The sequence below is a fragment of the Eriocheir sinensis genome, chromosome 39, assembly GCF_024679095.1.
Source record: "Eriocheir sinensis breed Jianghai 21 chromosome 39, ASM2467909v1, whole genome shotgun sequence".
Taxonomy (NCBI): domain Eukaryota; kingdom Metazoa; phylum Arthropoda; class Malacostraca; order Decapoda; family Varunidae; genus Eriocheir; species Eriocheir sinensis.
Genome location: NC_066547.1, coordinates 16,516,031 through 16,539,154, shown reverse-complemented (window position 1 = coordinate 16,539,154; position 23,124 = coordinate 16,516,031). Strand labels below are relative to the sequence as shown.

Here is a 23,124-nt window from a genome sequence, read left to right as displayed (position 1 = left end):
ACTCTTTCACTGCCTCAATCTTCTTCCTCTTCATAATGGGTTGTTTCTTCCTTGACTCCTCCTTCTCCTGTTTCCTTATTTTTCGTATCCTCCTCTTCATTCTTCTTTTCCTTCCTCTTCTTCCTTTCCTTCCCCAATTCCTCTTCCTCTTCATAATGGGTTGTTTCTTCCTTGACTCCTCCTCCTCCTGTTTTCTTATTTTTCGTATCCTCCTCTTCATTCTTCTTTTCCTTCCTCTTCTTCCTTTCCTTCCCTAATTCCTCTTCCTCTTCATAATGGGTTGTTTCTTCCTTGACTCCTCCCCCTCCTCCTGTTTCCTTATTTTTCGTATCCTCCTCTTCATTCTTCTTTTCCTTCCTCTTCTTCCTTTCCTTCCCTAATTCCTCTTCCTCTTCATAATGGGCTGTTTCTTCCTTAATTCCTCCTCCTCCCTCTTTTGGTTTTCTACGCCTGTTTTCTTTTTTTTTCCTGTACTTTCCCAGTTTTCCACAATTTCTTCACGGTGGAAAAGATTCGGACAAATACAAAGGAAAAAATAATTCTGGACACATAACCGATCGGACATTTTGACATTTTAACCGTGGGCAGGACATGAAAAAATAAAAAAATAAATAAATAAAAAAGTTTATATATGGGGGAATTGGGGGGGGGGGGGGGGAAGTTGGAGATTCACACGGATTTTATACATTCGCACAGGGGGGGCTATACCCTAACCATCCCCCCCTCACAGATATTAAGGTAAGGTGGTGCCACTCTAAACATTTCCCTGCTCCATAACGGACTGGGGGCCAACAATCAGGTCCCATCAAGAAAGCCTACATTGGTGGCACAGGTGAAAAAAATAACAATAAGATAAATAAATAAATAACTACATAAGTAAAAATTGTATTCATAGAGCAAGACAGACAAGAGAAGACTTATTACCACGTCGAAGGAGAAAAAAAGTGCTTAGTTATCTCCTATGCCTCCTAAAACACATCCACAAGATCTTATTCCTTCTCCTCTCATTCTTCTTTTCTTCTTCCTCTTCCTCCTCTTCCTCTTCATTCTTCTTTTCCTTCCTCTTCTTCCTTTCGTTCCATAATTCCTTACGTAAGCAGTCACAAAGAAGGTTACATATTAAAATTCCTTCTGTCATCCACCCAAGTGCAGTATATAAAAGGTTAATGAAATCACAGGTATATCACATAAAGCCTTTCATTATTTTTTCCATAGTTTATGATTCCTCAGGCTGCGGCATGACTAACAATCTGTGAAAATGTTCCATCCCTATTCAGCGAGGGAGGGAGTGATCGCCAGCCTGCCCACACCACTCCAGTCGCTGCTCGTACGAGGGAAAAACTAAAACTGTATTCAAAAGTGTACAAAGAAAGCTCCAGTCCCATACGAGAAATATAAGGACATTGAACGAAAAGTAGAAGAAGACAGAGAAAGGCTCAGATCACTGCTCAGATCACACTACCCATAGGAGGAAGAAACTAGACACAATTAAAAAATATACAGGGAAAGGTTCCAACACCATATTGTCCACCTCATAGGGAAAACTATAAGGACAATAGACAAAAAGAAGATGACAGAAAGGTTCAGATCACTGCTCCAGTCACTACCCATAAGAGGAAGAAACTGCACAGAATTAAAATGTATATACACAAAGAAAGGCTCCAATTCCCTAACATCCAACCCCATAAGAGGAAATAAGGACACTGAATGGAAAGAAGATGAAGAACTAGAGCCCAGAGAAATGCTCATAAGAGGAAAAACTACACAGTGTTAAAAAGTACACTACAGAGAATCCTCCAACCACATAATGTCCAGTCCCATCAGGGAGATCATGGTCGTATTATAAGACACTTCGTCGCCCAAGCTCACAAATTTGACAAGGCTTTCGTGGGAGTTGTGGGCATTTCCGGAAGTAGTTTTATGACCCTGGTTGTAGTTTGACTCTTCCTCTGTACCTTGAACCTAAAGAAACACTCATTAGAACCTGACTGACCCCCTCTTTGACCTTGAGAAGCAGCTGCTGCGAGACGCGAAAATGTAATATATCGACCAATGAACTTAAAAACAAGGAGATAGGGAAAGGCTTATGAGGGGAAGACACTCAACAGTATATTTTTTTTTTGGCCTCGACTCAGCCGCGAAAAAATGTAAACTTCAAAAAGGGCAATTGATTTATTTAACTTATCTTTGGCAATCTCATTATTTGGTGTAAGCTTATCATATCTTTCTACAGTAGCTTATTTGTATCTTATCTTTCCTTCTATCTTTCTGGAGTAGCTTTTTTTCTTTCTAATTTTTTTTCCTGTCTTTTTGGAGTAATTTTTTTCCTCCTATCTTTCTGGAGTAGCTATTTTTCCTCTTTTATTCATATCCTGCTGGAGTAATTTTTTTTTCCTCCTATCTTTCCTCTCATAATATTTTTGGAGTAACTTTTTTTCCTCCTATCTTTCTGGAGTAATTTTTTTTCCTCCTATCTTTCCTCTCATAATATTTTTGGAGTAATTTTTTTTCCTCCTATCTTTCTGGAGTAATTTTTTTTCCTCCTATCTTTCTGGAGTAATTTTTTTTCCTCCTATCTTTCTGGAGTAACATTTTTTCCTCCTATCTTTCTGGAGTAACTTTTTTTCCTCCTATCTTTCTGGAGTAACATTTTTTCCTCCTATCTTTCTGGAGTAATTTTTTTCCTCCTATCTTTCTGGAGTAACTTTTTTTCTCCCTATCTTTCTGGAGTAACATTTTTTCCTCCTATCTTTCTGGAGTAATTTTTTTCCTCCTATCTTTCTGGAGTAACTTTTTTTCCTATTTTTTTCCTATCTTTCTGGAATCATTTTTTTCCTCCTATCTTTCTGGAGTATTTTTTTCCTCCTATCTTTGTGGAGTAGCTTTTTCTATCCCTCTTATCTTTCCTCCTATCTTTTCCTGGAGTGGCTATCTTCACCTTCCTATCTTTCTAGTATAGCTTTTTCATCCTCTTTACTTCTGTCTATCTTTCCAAAATCTATTACTATTTCCTTTCTGTCTTTCCTGAGTGACTCCTTTCTTTCCCCTACCAACAGTGACTGGAGTGGCCACGGACAGAAGCACAGCCAACACACCCTTATAGTATAGCCGTTTACAGTGTCATTATCCACATAAAAATACTGTGTGTAGGTACAGAATAACCAGCATCAATCAGTCTACTATATAAGCTACAGGGGGAGATATGGAATTGAGGGGGAAAGGCATAGTATGTATGTACTATAATGTAAAGGTCCTGGAAACATAACCCAACTTAACCACGGAAATAAAGACGTACTGGAATGATATTTATTTTTTAGGTTAATATTAGTGGTAACTAAATATATGTTCCCCACAGCCTTATACATAACAGGTCTTTCATATACTGTCCCTTGGTTACTGGTCTGTCCTTCTGTCTCCCGGTTGCATCTCGTCCGCCGATAAAATATAGTTAAGAAAATATATACGTATTAAAATCCTGTAGATGCCACCTGCTAGATATATATAGTTACTCTCTCTCTCTCTCTCTCTCTCTCTCTCTCTCTCTCTCTCTCTCTCTCTCTCTCTCTCTCTCTCTCTCATACACACACATTATAAAAACAGAAAAGAAAATATTTGAACATAATGGGACAAGATAAATTACTAAGTGTGTATTATAATAAGTGGCTGAATGAATCTATACATAATTAAGAGAAGAGAGAGAGAGAGAGAGAGAGAGAGAGTCTATGGAGAAAATACCCGGTTAGTGAAATGTGGAAGGCTGTCACCGTAGAGTTTCACGCCGAAAAATTAACTTAATATTCAGACTCGAAGCTTTACATAGAAATTCAGACAACACAGGTCCTATATAACCTAGACTAGAGAGAAAGAGATAAATAAACAATATAATTCAGCTATTACAGACGAAAAATAAACTAAGAGAAAGACAGACACAGGTATACAAAGACATGCATAACAAAAAATAAGTTGAATAAAAATTGTCAAAAAAAAAGTCTCGATGGAGAAAATTAATACAATATTTTTTAGTTCACCTGATTTCTGTGTTATGTATAATTACCTGAAAGACCACTCTCTCTCTCTCTCTCTCTCTCTCTCTCTCTCTCTCTCTCTCTCTCTCTCTCTCTCTCTCTCTGTCTAGCACCCACTCACCCACACCCACACTCACACCCACCCACACACACACATACGGCAACATTTCTACACAAGGACAGACTGCCCATATAAGCGCTCTCTGGGGCGTGGTCAGACAGCCAGCTTGGAATCACTTTTCAGCCAAGAATCCCCGTCCCTCGGCTTTCCTGGAATTAACAACAAAGACCAGAATAGTGATACAGTATAGTACATCTCTGAGCCTAGGGAGCACGTCGGCCAGTCCCTACGTACCATATCTTTGTTAGTATTCACATCAGAGGGAACTGAATGACCTGGAAAAATGACTGAGCTAAGGGATAGAGACTTGATTCAGTATAGGATCTTGATTTAGTACAATAAGATGTTAAGAGTGAATTTTAATGTTCCGGAAAAGGGCTTGAGTTGACGTTTAGAAAGGCAGGACAGTATGGGATGTTGACATAGTGCCATAAGATGTTTAGAGTGAGTTATAATGTTCAGGAAAAGAGTTTGAGCTAAGTTATAGAAATGCAGGACAGTATGGGATGTTTACTTAGTGCCATAAGATGTTTAGAGTGAGTTATAACGTTCAGGAAAAGAGTTTGAGCTAAGTTATAGAAATGCAAGGCAGTACGGGATGTTGATTGACGTTTAGCATGAATTTAGTGTTCTGGAAAAGGGTTTGAGCGGAGTTATAGAAATTTGGTGCAGCAAAGGATGTGAATTTAGCACCATGATATTTATCGCGAATTTCCTATTACTTGATGTAGTGTGATGAATCAGGGCCATTAAATCAGCTCTAGACCGTTATTTCTAGTGGCGTGAAAACTCATTCCTGTACAGTAATAATTTAGTGTTAATGCAAGATCGGACTATTGATTTAGCATAATGAGTAAGGGCCACATTGCCTCAGTTTCAGACTAATCTTTCCAATAAAACTCTCTGGAAATGTGGCGGGCGTAGAAATGTCCAATACAGTTTAAAATGTTGATAAGTGTGAATATATCTTACTAACGGATGAATAAAAAGAATGAAAAGTGTCACATCACATCAATATTAGCTGAACTTTTTCTGCTGCGTGCATTTTAACCCCTTGACTGTGGATTTCCTACAAGAAGACATCACCAAGCCACAGGAATGGAACAAAAAGTGGCTGATACAATTCAATGAAGAAAAGTGTAGAGTCCTGCACCTTGGGAGGGGAAATCCAGCACACCAATACCACATGGGAAACACTCCACCATCCACCACAGAGGCAGAGAAAGACCTGGGACTATATGCTACCAGGCTACCAGTGAAAGCCAAATCCGTGCCAATTGTAGCGGACGGGTTAAGTTTAGTTTATTCATTCCCAAATTTATGTTCATAGGAATGTATCAATGTGTATTTTTACCAGGTATCAAATTAACTCATTCTATTGATAAAAAAAGATTTATAGTACAAAGTTAATTTGATATAAATCTCATTGGAATCTACCCTGCATTAAAAAATCTCCTGCATTGAATTAAATTAGATTATTTTGAATTAAACTGAATTGCAGTACAGCGTTTTGCTGCTCTGCCTCACGGATAACGGATGGAAATTCTGCACATCAACAAAACATTGAAATTCTCTGCTTCAGCTCAGTATTTCCAGGTACAGTTTTTTCTCCTCTGATGTGAATACTAAAGGGGAATGGTCCGTACATCTTGGCCGAGACCCCCTAAGCCTTCCTTTCATTTATAGCGCTAATGACTAGAGTATAGATAAATAAATATAGTACATGTATATAATTACATTGATAGAGATATTGAGTAATGGATCGAGTCTTTTATATACAGATGAGTGTGTACAAGAGGCTTCATTTACTGTTTATCTCATTACGTATGTCTGGCTGCTGGAGGTGATGGCTGAGTGTGGGTCGGGAGTGATCGAGTGACTGACTGAATGCACGCTGGGTCTGAAGGGGAGGGCGGCTAGTCTGTCCTACACGTCATTATAGTTATGGTCCGTTCTGGCAGCTCTGATAATAGCAATACTACTCATCGTATTTTATCTTATTGCAAAAACTATATTCTTTTTACCTCTAACCAGGTCATTATTAAAGTAACTCTGACAAAAGCAATCTCCATCTTCTTGCAAAATCTCCACTCTTTACTTCTACCCAGTTCATCATTACACAACTATCAACAAGGACTGCCCATCTTCTTGCAAAATCTCTCTTCTTTTGCCTCTGACTCATTCATTATCAGAGCAACTCCCAGAAAGGAAGGCTGTCCTAAGCATTCTCCATCTTCTTGCAATATCTCCGCTCTTTACTTCTACCCAGTTCATCATTACACAACTATCAAAAACGAACTGCCTGCCTTCTTCCAAATTTCTCTTCTTTTTTCTCTAACTCATTCATCATTAGAGCAATTCTGGAAAATGCAAAGCTTATCCTCATGCAAAATCTCCTCTCCTTTTGCCTTTAAACTGTCCATTATCGCAACAACTCCAAAAACAGCTATTCCCAACATACAGCAACCCACGCACCAAAATCTTCATTCTTTCTTTTTACTCTAACTCGATCATTCATTATTAAAGCAACTCCCAAAAAGGCTGTCCTCATTTTACGGCTAAATCTTCATTCTTTTAACTCTTAACTATTACGTACAGCCACTCTGACAGAAGCAACACCTGTCTTATCATATAATCTTCCCTCTTTTCACCTCTAAGTCATTCATTTCTACAGTAGCTCCAAAATTAGCAATGTTCTCTTTCGTCTAAATCTTCACTCTTTTACCATTGACCAGTTCACCATGACAGGAACTCAAAAATACCCTGCTCGTCTTAATGCAAAATCCTCCTTCCTTCAATTACTTCTCATCTGTTAGACATGTTAGTATAGAGTGGAGAGTTGCATCATTGATTTTCCCTTATGATCGATCAGTTACCAATCAAATATCTCTTACTTTATAATGAAAAAGCTAAAAATCACTCGGCCATACCATAATTTTCCATGATTTTCTCTTATAATCGATCAGTTACCAATCAAATATCCTTTACTATATAACGAAAAAGCCAAAAATCACTCAGCCATACCATAACGCATGACCTGTTTTGGCAGTCACCAGAATGGACTATAACTTGAGTGGTGGGTGGGACAGACTGGCCAGACACCCTCGACATCCCCAAGTGGTTGTTTGACGTGTGGCTGAGGTTTGAACATGATTTTGCTACGAGTCTAAATACATTCTGTCCTGCCTGAATATGGGGGGGGGCGGGGGCTGATTGGTATACACACACATCCATTTAGTACTCACATCAAGGGGAGGGAATACGCAAGAAAATTGAGCTGAGGAATATAGATTAAATACAGTTTAAGTTTGATTCATGTTTTTTTATCTGCTAACAATTTTTTTTACTTCAATAATTCACTGTTTGATTATAGAAGTTACAATTTCCAGCTTTCCTTTAATCTGAGCTTTTTATCTGTCGTCAAAGTGCAGGCCGATGAACGCTCTTATATTTTAAAAGCGGTTCACTTGAAGCAATTTACTGTGTTGCCAAAATGAAGGTCAGTAAGCAGCCAGTTTTGTTACTGTTAATGTGTTGTCAAAATAAAGGTCACGAAACATTCTTCATTTTGACGAGATCTCTTTTATCATCTTTACTGCACCGTCAATACACACTCTCTATTTTGACAACGGTTTCTTTAATACCTTTACCATGTCATCAAAATAAAGGTCGGCAAGCATTCTTTACTTTGACAACCATTCAGTTTTAATCCTCGGCTCAGTTTCTCTGCATAGTTTCTCCCCCTGCTGTGAGTACTCGCTGGCACAGTGCATACCAATCAGCCAGCACGCCCCGCCTGGAGCCGATAGATATACCTATGTACATTTGGCACTCCACGAGTCATAGAATCTATGTATACTTTTCTTTTTTCCAAAGCAGAAAATATGCTATTGGAAGACATAGTCAAATTTAGCACATTTTGAATTACCTGTGTAGTATCTAGTCTTACTATATAATATGTATGTGTCTGTCTGTCTCAAAGATATTGCATTAATAAACTTTCTAAAACTCACAACCTTCAAAAAATATCTCATATATATTTAGGCCTATGTAGTATTCGGTCTGTACAGTTAATTCCTTCCAGAGGCAATGAGAGGAAGTACAAGCTCACTAGAGTGTTGGAGGTTGAAAATAGTTGCTGTGTACACGCTAATATGGTTCTAATTATCCTGAAGGTCTATTAAGGCATGCACACCAGGGACATGAGTTTCAATACCCCTTTCTCTATAGAATCACTGTGACTCAACACCCATTCTGATCAGCAAGTCAACTTCTTCCTCGCTAGTTTGTCTCCTACTCCCCTCTCTCTTTCATAAGTTCACCCCTTTCCTCCTCTCTCCCTTAATGGTTCATCTTATACTCCCTTCTCTCCTTCATTTCATCTCCTACTCCCTTCTCTTGCTTTGATCAGTTGATTCCCCTTTTCTCCTCCCTTCCGCATTAGTTAATATATCCTGCTCCTTTTTCTCTCCCTTAAGAAGATACAACACTAGTCTGCAAGGGGGCAGTTAGCTTGCCACCCACTTCACTCCATAGAATCAGCCCATTTCTGCTCAGTAGTTTAACCTCCTCCCTTACTAGTTCATCCCCTGTTCCTGTTCTCTTTCCCTTCCTCTCCTTCTACTTCTCTTTTCCTCTCCCCTACATCAATGGCTATATATGTCCGCTGGTGTGCATGCTATAATATATGGGTCTCGTAACCTTACCTACTTAATGGCTGTGTATCTTAGCTAAGCGATTTCATGTCTTCCTAAAGTCTGAAAGCAAATATCGGGTTGAGTTACCGTGATTGTTTTCCACGTATCAACTTCTCTTTATTTTCCCACCCGCCCGCCCCGCCCACCCTCTGCTACATGTTGGTTTTTATATTAGTTAGTGTATTGCATCACATATGTTCCTCGATAGCGATATGATGATGTGTATAAAAGAGAGAAGGGATGATGGGGTATAGGGAGCGATTGATTCAGGCAAGGAATGAGGAAATGTTTTTATATATATATAGTAATGACCACCTTGAAATAATGGAATGCTATATATATAACTCTGTATGTGTGTGTGTGTGTGTGTGTGTGTGTGTGTGTGTGTGTGTGTGTGTGTGTGTGAGTGTGTGTGTGTATTCTTTGCTACGTATTTGTATTTTGAAAGGATTTTGTGTGAAGCTCGTAAGGAGTGTCATGTATGTATGTGTGTGTGTGTGTGTGTGTGTGTGTGTGTATTCTTAGCTACGTATTTGTATTTTGAAAGGATTTTGTGTGAAGCTCGTAAGGAGTGTCATATATATGTGTGTGTGTGTGTGTGTGTGTGTGTGTGTGTGTGTGTACGTGTGGTCATTATTGCCATGTGCTGCATTTTGTCTCCACTCTGCAATGAATATATAAAAAGTAGGTTTCCTTACGTACAATATATACAAAATAAATACTGCATATATGGGGCGGTGGATGCTATGCTATATAAGGAACAATATACAAAGCTATACATAGGTCTTAGATATACACAGCAGCAGCAGCAGCACCCATTAAGAAAACTATATATATACATGTGGGGTGTCTCATACATAGGTGCCCGGATGCTTGGATACATACATACATGGTGGAGATACATAGGAGGGGTGTGTGTGTGTGTGTGCGTATGTGTGTGTGTGTGTGTTTTATCTGTATTTGTCTAATTTATCTAAGAACTCACTAATTGTCCTCTTTGGATAATACGTAGAGTTCAATCGTTCATTTTCCATCAATAGTTCTGATATGTGCCAAGAGTTTTAACAAGCCAAGTTTTGTTCTCATTTTTCTACGATGTTTTTGGCTTTTTCAACAAATTTGGGTCTTTCTGAAATAAAAAAACATCTACTCTGTCAACTTGTTCAGTGTGAGTGTGTGTGTGTGTTCGTTTGTTTGTTTGTGTCTGTGTGTGTGTGTGTGTGTGTGTGTGTGTGTGTGTGTGTGTGTGTGTGTGTGTGTGTGTGTGTGTGTTATATTCCTCCCCCCTCACTCCCTTATCAAGCACCCAAACACACCACACATATGAGACATCCCACACATCAATGCATACATGTAGGTACTCACACACACACACACACACACACACACACACACACACACACACACACACACATAGAGCATAAGTAAAAACATTCGATCAATGCATCAACTCATGTGCCTTTTGTCTTTGGAGCGACGCGTTTATTCCAAGCCCGAGCGCAACACTGTGTTCTGGTGTGCTGGGGCCTTACAAAGCAATACAAAGGGACCGTCACGCCGCCCTGAGGTATATATATTCTGTGGGTGAGAAGCCGAGAGGAGCCCGAGGAGGAGACACCCAGCTACCCAGCCTCTTGAAGCCCCCTTGTAACTGTGTGTTTTCCCTTGTGAATGTATGGACTGGCTAGGTATAGTCTCTCTCTCTCTCTCTCACTCTCTTGCTTCCATAGTCAGTACGGTTGCTTTCATTGATTTTCCGAGTGATTCTTTGCATTGGCGTGTAGTGAAGAGGCTCTCCGGACATTCATTCATACATATATACACATGAAAGGTGGCTTGGTAGAGGTTAGTGGTATTTTTTGTTTCAATTTTAACTCAATTCTTTTTTTACCAGACGAGTTTTCTTTTTCATTCCTCTCGTTCCACTTAATTCCCATCACTTTCTGTATCATGTTTTTCTTTTTTCCTGTCTCCTGTTTCCTGTTCTCGCTCTTCCTCTCAGTGCTCTTAAGGTAGTGGTATTTTTTCTTTCCATTTTCATTCAACTTCTTCTGTATTGCCTGAGTTTTCTTTTTCATTCCTCTCGTTCCACTTAATTCCCATCACTTTCTGTATCATGTTTTTCTTTTTTCCTGTCTCCTGTTTCCTGTTCTCGCTCTTCCTCTCAGTGCTCTTAAGGTAGTGGTATTTTTTCTTTCCATTTTCATTCAACTTCTTCTGCATTGCCTGAGTTTTCTTTTTCATTCCCTTCATTTCTGGATTCAACTTCCTTTCTATCACTTTCTGTATTACATTTTTCTTAGTTCCTGTTCTTGGTCTTCTATACGACTCTCCAAACGGCTTCATTTTCCTTTTCTTCTTCCTCTGTTTCTTCTTTCCATTTCCTACCAACGCTTTTCTTTCACTCTCCATCACTTCCTCTCTTTTCGCCCACTAAAAATGACTTCTTCAATTACTTTCCATTTTCGACGCAAGCACTTCTCTTCATACCTTATTTTCATTCACTCTTAGTTTCAGTAATATTTTCCTGCTGGCGTGAACCTTTTTCCTCGACTTCCTTCCTGTGAGCTAACTGAGAGGGGTTGGAATGGCTCTCATCAGCAGTCCTCACCTTTGTATTTCTTTGTTTCCCTTCCCAATCTATATCTTTCCACCTCTTTCAAGTTGGCATGGTGTTGAGTCCTCTTCCAAGTTGGCATGGCCTTAACCCCTCGAGTCCCAGAACGTAATTTCCACTGTAATTTAGCTACCAACAGACAATTTTAATGAACAGAAGCATTAGATTTGACCTGTTTAGTATCCTCGCCCAGTAGCTTCTTTGGAGAGATATTGGTATTGAGATATTGGAACTGAGTCTCAGAACGTAATTTCCATTGTAATTTAGCTACCAACAGACGGTTTTAATGAACGGAAGAATTAGATTTATTAGATTTAACCTGTTTAATATCCTCGCCCAGCAGCTTCTTTGGTTTGTTGTTACTTGTTCGTCTTTTATGGCTAAGAACAGACAATTTTAGGTAGTCAAGTAAAGATCTGGGTGTGAAGGGGTCAATTTTTCCTGCTTCCTAATGCCCTTCTTCTCCATTCCTTATTTCCATTGCATCATTTCTTAACCAACACAAGCTCTCTCTCTCTCCCTCACTTCCTCATTTCCTTTACTGCCATGAATAAGCTTCCAACATTTCATCTACTTCCTCCTTCACCAGTAAATGTAAACTAATTCTTCCCCCTCCAATGCAAGCACAAAGCTGTTATCGTATTTATGTATTGCAAGGAATAACTTCTTTTATCATTTTCCAGTTGGTGATTCATAAGTTTCTTCAAGAGGTAATGTTTTGGGATCCCTTATCTTGACTCAGTACCAATAAATGCAAGCTTTCTTCCCTCTCCGATGGTACTTTTATTTCAGCTTGTCATCAGTAAGATTTTTGAGCCATTTTCCAGTCGGCAATTCATAACCTTCTACACTTGGAATGCACAACGCCAGCCTCTCTTCCCCCTCATCTCTGTGTGCGGATGAACATAAGCCTTCCCTTGGCCCTCTCCCGCCCTAACCTAACACTAACAAAACCCTTTAGTAATACAAGAAGTAGAAGTAGTAATAGCCAATGTTGATTCTCTTCTCACTGTGAGCTTTCAAGTCTTGTATGGCAGAGAACAAGCAGCTCGGATGCCTAGAAATATCGATTATCAGAGGCTTGTTCTTGCTATCTCTCCCACTGTGATCTATTTCTATATGCTTTTCAAATACATCCTTGATACAGAAAAACCTTGACTCTCACCTCATCTCCTTCCAACCTCACACACTCATACACACTTTCTGGCTACCAAACACGAGTCCAGCATGTGATCAAACCGTGGGTGAATGACACACTACACCTCTGAGCCAACAATACTCAAGCACCTCACTCTCTCTCTCTGTGTGTCTTCCATAGCATAGCACTACACAAGGAGAATGTTACTTGTATGTATGGTAAGTCTGCAAACTTGGGGGCAAACTCATTACATTTATCATATGCCTGTAAACTGGGCAGCATACTTCTCTTTACTTGTATCGTAGGCTTGTGAAATGGGGTCACACGCTTGTTACTTGTATGGACAGCCTGCAAACTAGGGAGCATATACTTGTTACTCTTACTTGTACCACCTGGCTGCACCATTACCCAACCAATACAAGGAATAGGAGCAGGAGGAGGAGGCAGAACAGGACCCCAAGGCAAGCCGATCTAGCCTTCTACAGCGCCGTGTCCTGCTCGTACGTGAAGCTCGGGGTGTAGCTGAAGGAGTGGAGGAGGGGGGGCTTTAGCAACTGACCCCCTTCCTCCGTCCCCCCGTCCTCCCCCTCCTCCTCGTCCCCCACAACAGTGCCGGAGCTACTTGACGACCCCTGATGTTCCTCGTTGACGTACCCGACGCTGCTCGACTCCAGGTTTGAGTTACTCTTTTTTAGGATACTCTTGGGCTTACAGTCGGCCCCCGGTGTGGTGGGTGAGCGGCCGAGGCTCCCGTAGGTGGTGAGGTTGTCGGTGGTGTTGTGGCGGTTAGCGAGGGTGAGGCGTGGACGCTCCCGGACCAAGGGTGAGCGTTCACGTTGGTTGAGGCTGTCTAGGGTGGTCTTGGTGGACTCAACCTGCGATGGGTGACAGAAAGGAAGGTTTTTATTCATTCTTGGGCCAAAAGTCGTGTATAACTGATTCACTCTTTCCCAGATTGACTTTTTATGGTTTTTATTCATTCTTAAGCTGTAGAAATGTCACAACTAATTTCTGTATAGCAAAGGAAGGGTGTTTTTATGACCCTCACACCATAGAAGTAGTCACTAATATACTGTCCCTCCAGACTGACAAAACTGCTATTTATTTCCTTTATAGGTTGTAAAAGCATCATAACTAACACCTATAAGCCAAAGGAGTGTTCATTTTTATTCCTTTTTAGGTCCAAAGGAGTGGCAATGCTAACATAGACTGCTTATTTAATGCTATTTATTCCTTCTAGCTGAATATCCTTCTAACTGAACATCCCTCTAATCTAAGCTTCCTCATTTCCCTGTGTGAATAAACAGAAACAGTCTTCCCTTTACGCACTCACTGAACATCCCCCTAACTGAACATTCTTCCAACAAATCACCCACCTAACTAAACATCCTCCTAACTGAACATTCTTCCAACAAATCACCCATCTAACTAAACATCCTCCTAACTGAACATTCTTCCAACAAATCATCCATCTAACTAAACATCCTCCTAACTGAACATTCTTCCAACAAATCACCCACTTAACTAAACATCCTCCTAACTGAACATTCTTCCAACAAATCACCCACCTAACTAAACATCCTCCTAACTGAACATTCTTCCAACAAATCACCCACCTAACTAAACATCCTCCTAACTGAACAGTCCTCTAATTGAAGCCCCCTCAGCTCTGTGTGCGGATAAACATAAGCCTTTCCTTGTGTTATGCTGACTTCCTTGATGGGCGAGCCTCCCATAACTCACTTAGCCAGGGGGGTACCTCTTAGGCCGACTGGACAAGGAGTGGCTCTCCCGTTACGCTGGTCGTGGGTTTGATCCCCGGCGCTGGCAAATCTTTCCTTGTCTGGATTAATTTCTCGTGTGATAAGAAGGGAAGGGAAGGGAAGGGAGGAAGAACGAAGGGAAGGAAGGACGGAAGGAGGGGAGGGAAAGGAATGAAAGGGAAAAGAAGGGGAGGAAAGGGAAGAGAAGAGAATGGAGGAAGAATAGGAAGGAAGGGAAGAGAAGGGATGAAGACTGATAAGAAGGGAAGGGAAGAGAAAATTCTGTCATTTCACTTGGGCCTCTCCCCTCCCAACCTAACACTGCCTGACCTGCTCCATGGCCATCTTGCACTTCTTGGTGAGGGCGGTGAGGCGGTCCAGCTGGCCTCGCATGATCCTCACGTTCCAGGCATAGTTCTCCATCGCCCGGTTCGCCTTCTTGCCCTTGATGCCGCTGGAGGCCATGCGTGACTCCAGGTTGTCATACATGGCCAGGCAGGGCTTGAGACGGGACTCCAGCGTGCGGTGAAGCTCCTCGCCGTGACCCAGGAAGTGGTGGATCTCGAGCATGACCTTGATGTTAGAGAGGAAAGGGAGGGTTGCGGTTAGTATATTAGTGTTCGTATTGGTTAATTAATCCCTTAAAAGACTTGAAGCTTAAAAATAGATTGTCAGCAAAATAGTACATGATTTATTATGATATTGACTACACAGTAAAATAAATCATGAAGTGGCTGGGAGTGGTTTCCCCGGCACCCAAGATTGAAGATAGAAAAAATGAAGCAGAAAAATTAAAGAAGAAATTCCTCTGTTTGGCAATAGAATAGGACTAAATCTGTTGTATGGAAGTTGGAGTAAGCTTTAAGGGCAAATGTTTAAAGTTCATCTGGCTGAAGGAGGGTTGGCTGAGGTAATAGTGGGGGTGGTGTTGTTGTTGTTGTTGTTGTTGTTGGTGGTGGTGGTGGTGGTGTTGGTGGGTGGTGGTGTGGGTGTTGGTGGTGGTGGTAGTGAGTTACCTTCTGCAGGGCAATCTCCAGCCGGTGTAGGTGTGAGGGCAGCGGACCAGGCCGGGAATTCCTCAAGAATGGGACCTGGAGGGAGGAGGCATTGGGGGAAATGTCTTAATGTGAACCAATTTATACACATGTACACAAACAACTCTACCTTGCTCCTGTATGTATGGTGAAGCAAACATATGCATCTTCACTATATACAAGCCAAATTTGTGGCTTTACCATGTACCAGCGACGGGTCAGATTTGTGGCTTTACCGTGTACCAGCGATGGGTCAGATTTGTGGCTTTACCATGTGCCAGCGACGGGTCAGATTTGTGGCTTTACCATGTACCAGCAATGGGTCAGATTTGTGGCTTTACCATGTACCAGTGATGGGCCAAATTTGCGGCTTTACTATGTACCAGCGACGGGTCAGATTTGTGGCTTTACCATGTACCAGCAACAGGCCAAATTTGTGGCTTTACTATGTACCAGCAATGGGTCAGATTTGTGGCTTTACCATGTACCAGCAACAGGCCAAATTTGCGGCTTTACTATGTACCAGCGATGGGTCAGATTTGTGGCTTTACCATGTACCAGCAACAGGCCAAATTTGTGGCTTTACCGTGTACCAGCGACAGGCCAGATTTTTGTCATGATATTAACCCCAAAATAGATGATACATAAACTGATCACAAATGCATTGATATATATTATGAAATGGTTTGCGTGAGTGATGATTTTTTCTCATTTTTCTCGCTTAGAGGGACCATTAAGAAACATGATCCCCGCAGCTACTGGGTTAATACCATCTTATTCACCTTCACAAGAACAACTCTACCTTGTTCCTGTATATATAGTGAAGTAAAACGTATGTGTCTTCAATATACCCAAGCCCCACAAACACACACACCACACACATTTGGGAAAGTCTTAATGCCAAGTTATACACATGCTCATAAACACTTCTACCTTGCTCCTGTAGGGCGAAGCAAAAAGTGCCTTCAAACACACATACATACATATATATGGACATGAGAGGAGTAAGAGGAGACAACTACAATATATAACTCAATGAATGATCTTGAGGAGACAGACAGAATCCACTATTAACAAGAGAGCAAGGAGTCAGACAACTTAGATAAAATATGAATCTGAAAAAGTAGTTTGGAAAGTTTTGTTTAGTCGGCGCAACATCTGTGGTCATATGCCGGAGATAGATAGAAGGGGAAGGAATTATAGGAGAAGGGAACAGGTCCCAGGAGGCGGGACACAACCCCCGATTAATACCTGATACCCATTCACTGCTGGGTGGACAGGGGCGTAGGGTATCGGAAAAGCCGCCCAAATTTTTCCACTCCGCCCGGGAATTGAACCCGGGCTCTTTCGGTTGTGAGCCGAGTGTGCTAACCACTGCACCACGAAGCCCCCGTATGAAGCTGATAAAAGGAGGAAGATGCTAAAATACTGTCAATGGATTAAGACTTGCATCTACCCCTGACTCAAGAGACCAACTTTGTGTATCGCCTAACAAGGGAAAACATCGTAATGGCAAAGAGTGTCAAACATTTTACGGAAAGACTGGACGACTATAGAATTGGAGACAGGGCCGGACGAGTGTAGCTCAGGCCCTGTATACCACTTGTTAAATATCCCACACACACACAGCCACCCCCCCCACACACATACCCCGTTCTCCTCCTGTATAGAGAGTCGCGCTGTGTCTGGTGTGGCCATGTACCGGGATATGGTCACCCTCAGGCATTGCTTCATGTTGGCGGTGTGCTCCAGCCCACACTCATCCTGCAGCTCCATCCACGCGTCCTCCACCTTGTCCTGCACGCACTCCGCCTCCACCACCGCCATTGAGGCCTCCTGGGGGTGGTGATGAGTGGTGGTGGTGATGGGTGATGAAAGTGATTGATGGTGATGAAAATTGGTGTTGTTAGCCCTGGTGGTGATGATTTCTGTACCTAATGGTGATGACCATTCATTTCACTCCCTTCATCTCCTTCTACCATGTGGTGTTCCTTCCTTCCCTCCCTTCCTTGACCCTTCATTTCACTCCCTTCCTCTAACCATTTATCTCCCTCCCTTATTAACTCCCCATCTCCTTCCTTCCATCCCTTCCTTGACCCTTCATTTCACTCCCTTCATCTCCTTTCCTCCCTTCCTCTAACCATTTATCTCCCTCCCTTATTAACTCCCCATCTCCTTCCTTCCCTCCCTTCCTTGACCCTTCATTTCACTCCCTTCATCTCCTTTCCTCCCTTCTCTAACCATTTATCTCCCTCTCTTATTAACTCCCCATCTCCTCCCTTCCTTGACCCTTCATTTCACTCCCTTCATCTCCTTTCCTCCCTTCCTCCCTTTCTTATCCACCCTCAATCTTCCTTGCTCCCTAACCAGATCCTCCCTCCTTCCCTTCCATTCCCTGCCTTACCTTAAACAAGTCATCGGCCGCCTTCAGACCAATGGGCTTGATGTCGGCCTTCACTTTGTCTGTCTTCTTGCCCTTGACCCGCTGCAGCTTCTGAAGGGGAGAGAAAACTGTGTGATAGGAGGTGCTCTCTTTCTCCCCCCGTGTCTCTGTCTCTTCCTCTCTTTTCCTTCTTTCTTTCTCTCTCTGTTTCTCTCTTACACAACAATGAGACACAAATATCTAATCACTCTTTACTTATGTCTGTTATGGGAGCGGCGAGTAGCGGGCTTTTGTTTTGTTTTTTGCGCTCTTTTTGTTGCCCTTGAGCCGTCTTCTTTGTTGTAAAAAAAAGAATAAAAAAAGAAATTACAAAACAAATACTTCTCCACAGAAAATGGCTCCCTCAAAGACTCACCCCTCCGCCCTTCTTGTTGGAGATGGACACGTGCACGAAGAGCGTCGCAGAGTCTATCGGCTCCCCCATGCTGGAGAGGAGCCGCACGTGTCTGTAGCCTGCGGAGGGGAAGAGATGAGGGGGTGGTGAGAGGCAGAAGAGAGTGACCCATTGTCTTCGGATTTCCTACAAGAAGACATCACCAAGCTACAGAAATGGAACAAAAAGTGGCTGATGCAATTCAGTGAAGGAAAATGTAAAGTCCTGCACCAATACCACATGGGAACACTCCACACAGTCACACATACCCTACACACATTCATTCCCATACACCATTCACCCCTCCCCACACCCCACACACCCCTTCCAACACCCCACATAACCCTTCCCACATCCCACATAACTCTTCTCACACCCCACACCCCCCATCCAACACCCCATATAACCCTTCCCACACCCCACACACCCCTTCCAACACCCCATATAACCCTTCCCACACCCCACATAACCCTTCCCACACCCCACACCCCCCTTCCAACACCCCACATAACCCTTCCCACACCCCACACACCCCTTCCAACACCCCACATAACCCTTCCCACACCCCACACCCCCCTTCCAACACCCCATATAACACTTCCCACACCCCACACACCCCTTCCCCCCCCTTCCAACACCCCACACCCCCCTTCCCACCCCTTCCAACACCCCACACACCCCTTCCCGCACCCACCAGTCTGTATGCAGTCCAGCGGTATGGTGCACTGGCCCACGAAGTCGTCCCCAATAAAATCATCGTCCAGCACCACGAAGCGCACCAGGGCAAGCTCCGGCAGGTTGATGTGGAACTCAAAGCTCTCGTCGAAGATCGGGAAGCTGCTGTCATTGCTTACCGTCCGTGTCTTGGCCTCTGGGGGGGTAAAAAGCGTGAACGAACGGGGTTGTGGTGTTGCTCCGAGTACGGGATGATGGTAATGAGTTTTGCAAAGAAGGAAGGAAGGAAGAGAAACGGAAGAAGATGGAGCGAAACGATGAAGGAAACTGATAGAGAAGGGAATGATTGAGGTGGTGGTGATGTGTTGATATTACAGACCTGCTAAATAGATAGATAATGTGATAGATATGGAGATAATAGATAGTGTGGTAATTACATAAATAGATTGTTATAAATAGATTAGTGTTTTTCATGTTCTTGTTGCAGAATAAGCCTTATCAAATTATCATTAGACTCATAAAACTACCCATGGAAAATACTATGAGAGAGAGAGAGAGAGAGAGTGTGTGTGTGTGTGTGTGTGTGTGTGTGTGTGTGTGTGTGTGTGTGCGAGAGCGAGAGAGAGGAAGGATATCAGATTCAATGAGTTTTTCACACATCTACAGAACAGAAGCCTTATCAAACTGTCATTAGGCTCATAAAACTACCCACGGACACACCCAAAATTACCTCTACCAAAGTCTTATCTAAACATGGGTGTGTAAGCTCTGAGATGCTCGATAACAAGGGTCTGCGTTCCTTCCTTCACTAACCTGTACAGTCCGCAGGGATCCCAAAGACCTGGATCACCACGTACGGATCAATGAAGCTCGCCTTAGTGGCCGTGGATCCTCGAGGCTTGGGGAGACACTGCCCGCTGATCACCTGGGGAAGTATAAGGATGAGGGGATTAGGGGAGGTGAGAATAGGTGGCAATAGGTGAGGTTCTAATACTAATACTTCCGTTCTTTATTCCCTGTCAGTCCTGTGCTTTTCATTGTCTTCCTACATTCCTCCGAGTTGTCTGGTTTGAATTTTTTTTTTTTTTCTCTCCCTCCCTCTGTCTCTCTTTCATGGAGTTCTTACCCTCCCATTTTTCATTCCCTTTCTGCCTCTTAGTTTTTCATCTTCTTTGGTTATATTTCTTTTTCTGTTTTCCTTTTTAATATATAAGTTAATTCTTTTCACTCTCTCACTCTTCATTCCATTTCTGTGTCCTATAATTCATTCTTTTTCTTCATTCCTTCTTCTCCGGTTTTATTTCTCCTTTCCTCTCTCTGATTCATTCCTTCTTCTCCAGTTTTATTTCTCCTTTCCTCTCTCTAATTCATTCTTTCTCTTCATTCCTTCTTCTCCGGTTTTATTTCTCCTTTACTCTCTCTAATTCATTCTTTCTTCATTCCTTCTTCTCCAGTTTTATTTCTCCTTTACTCTCTCTAATTCATTCTTTCTTCATTCGTTCTTCTCCAGTTTTATTTCTCCTTTCCTCTCTCTAATTCATTCTTTCTCTTCATTCCTTCTTCTCCGATTTTATTTCTCCTTTCCTCTCTCTAATTCATTCTTTTCTTCATTCCTTCTCCGGTTTTATTTCTCCTTTCCTTTCTCTAATTCATTCTTTTCTTCATTCCTTCTCCGGTTTTATTTCTCCTTTCGTTTCTCTAATTCATTCTTTTCTTCATTCCTTCTCCGGTTATATTTCTCCTTTTCTCTCTCTTTTATTCAATACTTACGTTCTACCGTCCAATTCCTCTTCCCCTTTCTGCCTCTACCCTTCCCCCTACCTTCATTTCTGCCTCTACCCTTCCCCCTACCTTTATTTTGAGGAGCTGCGGCGCCACCCCGGGTATGGTCTCCCTGGAGTGTGCTGAAAAGACAGAGATGTGTTCCCTCATGACGGCCGGCTTCAGGAGGTACCCGCAGCCCCCGTTGGCCCTGAAGCGGCCCTCGTACACGTCCATGAATTGCCCGGGTGTCTGGAAGTTGAGGGCCACTGGGGGGAGAAAAGGGATAGAGTGAGTGAGTGCGTGAGTGAGTGAGTGTGAAAGAATTCCTCACAAACTAAAAAGAAAAAAGTAGAATGAATGTAGAATGATATAAAAGAAGAAAATTTGGTTAAGAGGAGAAGGAAGAGGAGGAGGAGGAGGAAGAAAGAGAAAAGAAAGAAGAAGAAGAATGTAAAAAGAATGTAGAATGATATGAAAGAAGAAAATTTAGTTAAGAGGAGAAGGAAGAGGAGGAGGAGGAGGAAGAAAGAAAAAAGAAAGAAGAAGAAGAATGTAAAAAGAACGTGGAATGATATAAAAGAAGAAAATTTAGTTAAGAGGAGAAGGAAGAGGAGGAGGAGGAGGAAGAAAGAGAAAAGAAAGAAGAAGAAGAATGTAAAAAGAACGTGGAATGATATGAAAGAAGAAAATTTAGTTAAGAGGAGAAGGAAGATGAGGAAGAAGGAGTAGAGAAAGAAAAAGAATGTACGTAGATAATAAAGAAAAGGAAGAATTATATAGAGGAGAAGCCGTTACCCATCTGACAGCCGGCGTTCCAGAAGTCCTGTGGGTTGTAGTTTGAGGAGTCGACCCGCGAAGAGTTTGGGAACACGCGCGTCAGGAATTTCTTGTTGTGGTTGACCAGCTCCTCGGGGCAGCTGTGCGCGAGCTTGGCCGACGAGGATTCACTCAGGCTGCACATCTCACTCACATCCTCTGAAGGGGAGTGAGTAGGAGAATGAGTGAATGTGGGAGAGTGAGGAAGAGAGAGGTGGGGATGGGTGAGGACCGTGAGAAAATGACTATGAGTGTGGGAGTGAACGTGGGAGGATGAGGAGGAAATCAGGATAATAAATGGAGTGAGGAGGTGTAGGATGATGATTGGGAGGTGGAATGATGGAGGAAAAGGAGGGAGAAGAGGGAGAGAATGAGGATTAAAAAGTGGAGCGATAGATAAGGAGAGTGAGGAGGAGTAGGATGTGGAGTTGAAAGTAGAAGAAAGAGTATAGAAAGAAGACGAAGAATGTAGATAATAAAGAAAAGGAAGAATGACAATGTAAAGAAGAAAGAATAGTTGGTGTGAAGAAGAAGAAGAAGAAGAAGAAGAAGAAGAAGAAGAAGAAAAGAAGAAAATAAGATACATCAGCTTAAGAAAGAGAAGAAAAAAATAAAGAGTAAAGAAAAGAAAACATGATATAAAGAAGAAGAAAAGTTAGCAAGGTCAAGAAAGGAGGAGGAAGAAGAAGAGGAGGGATAATGAAGAGGAAATAGGAATGAACGGTGACCTATCCTTCCTTTTTTCCCCTTCTTTTTTTGTTTCAATCTTCCTTCTTTCCTTCTTTTTCTCTCTCTCCCTTCCTTCATTCATTCTACAGCTGTCCTTCGTAAGTCCTGTTCCTTCCTTTCCCTCTCCTCCTTCCATCCTTCCTTCCTTCTTCATCTCTTCCCTTCTCTTCCCTTTCCTCCCCTTCCTTTCCCTTTCCTTCCATCCTTCCTTCCTTCTTCATCTCTTCCCTTTCCTTCCCTTCCTTTCCCTCTCCTTCCATCCTTCCTTCCTTCTTCATTTCTTCTCTTCCCTCCCCTTCCTTTCCCTCTCCTCCTTCCTTCCTTCCTTCCTTCCCTTCGCTCTTCCTCCCTTCCCTTCCCTTCCCTTCTTATCAGTCTTCATCTCTCCTCTTCCCTTCCTTCCTATTCTTCCTCCATTCTCTTCTGTTCCCTTTCCTCCCCTTCTTTTCCCTTTCCTTCCTTTCCCTCCCCTCCTTCCGTCCTTCCTTCCCTTTATTCTTCCTCCTTTCCCTTCCCTTCCCTTCTTATCAGTCTCCATCCCTTCTCTTCCCTTCCTCTCTATTCTTCCTCCATTCTCTTCTCTTCCCTTTCCTCCCCTTCTTTTCCCTTTCATTCCTTTCCCTCCCCTCCTTCCGTCCTTCCTTCCCTTCGTTCTTCCTCCCTTCCCTTCCCTTCCCTTCTTATCAGTCTCCATCCCTTCTCTTCCCTTCCTCTCTATTCTTCCTCCATTCTCTTCTCTTCCCTTTCCTACCCTTCTTTTCCCTTTCATTCCTTTTCCTCCTTCCGTCCTTCCTTCCCTTCGTTCTTCCTCCCTTCCCTTCCCTTCCCTTCTTATCAGTCTTCATCTCTCCTCTTCCCTTCCTTCCTATTCTTCCTCCATTCTCTTCTCTTCCCTTTCCTCCCCTTCTTTTCCCTTTCCTTCCTTTCCC

General features: G+C 42.4%; 1 protein-coding gene across 5 annotated transcripts in view; it reads right to left on the bottom strand.

Moving 5' to 3' along the window:
* Positions 1–1,181: 1,181 nt before the first annotated feature.
* LOC127009100 (inactive phospholipase C-like protein 2) overlaps positions 1,182–23,124 on the bottom strand; it is a 50,413-nt gene continuing 28,470 nt past the window's right edge. Inside the window, exons 11-21 of one of the 5 annotated variants that reach the window (XR_007761584.1) lie at positions 21,446–21,625; positions 20,738–20,916; positions 19,700–19,811; positions 18,906–19,082; positions 18,194–18,291; positions 17,800–17,889; positions 17,046–17,231; positions 15,378–15,452; positions 14,692–14,934; positions 2,735–13,473; positions 1,182–2,618 (exon numbers count right to left, since the gene is read on the bottom strand). Coding sequence is in view for 2 of the 5 variants with exons in the window: in XM_050881884.1 (XP_050737841.1) it covers positions 13,078–13,473; positions 14,692–14,934; positions 15,378–15,452; positions 17,046–17,231; positions 17,800–17,889; positions 18,194–18,291; positions 18,906–19,082; positions 19,700–19,811; positions 20,738–20,916; positions 21,446–21,625 (1,736 nt within the window). In the remaining 3 variants the exon portion in view is untranslated. Of the gene's footprint in view, positions 13,474–14,691; positions 14,935–15,377; positions 15,453–17,045; positions 17,232–17,799; positions 17,890–18,193; positions 18,292–18,905; positions 19,083–19,699; positions 19,812–20,737; positions 20,917–21,445; positions 21,626–23,124 lie in introns of all 5 variants that reach the window. The other 4 variants (XR_007761583.1, XR_007761585.1, XM_050881885.1 and 1 more) reach the window with 4 other exon arrangements.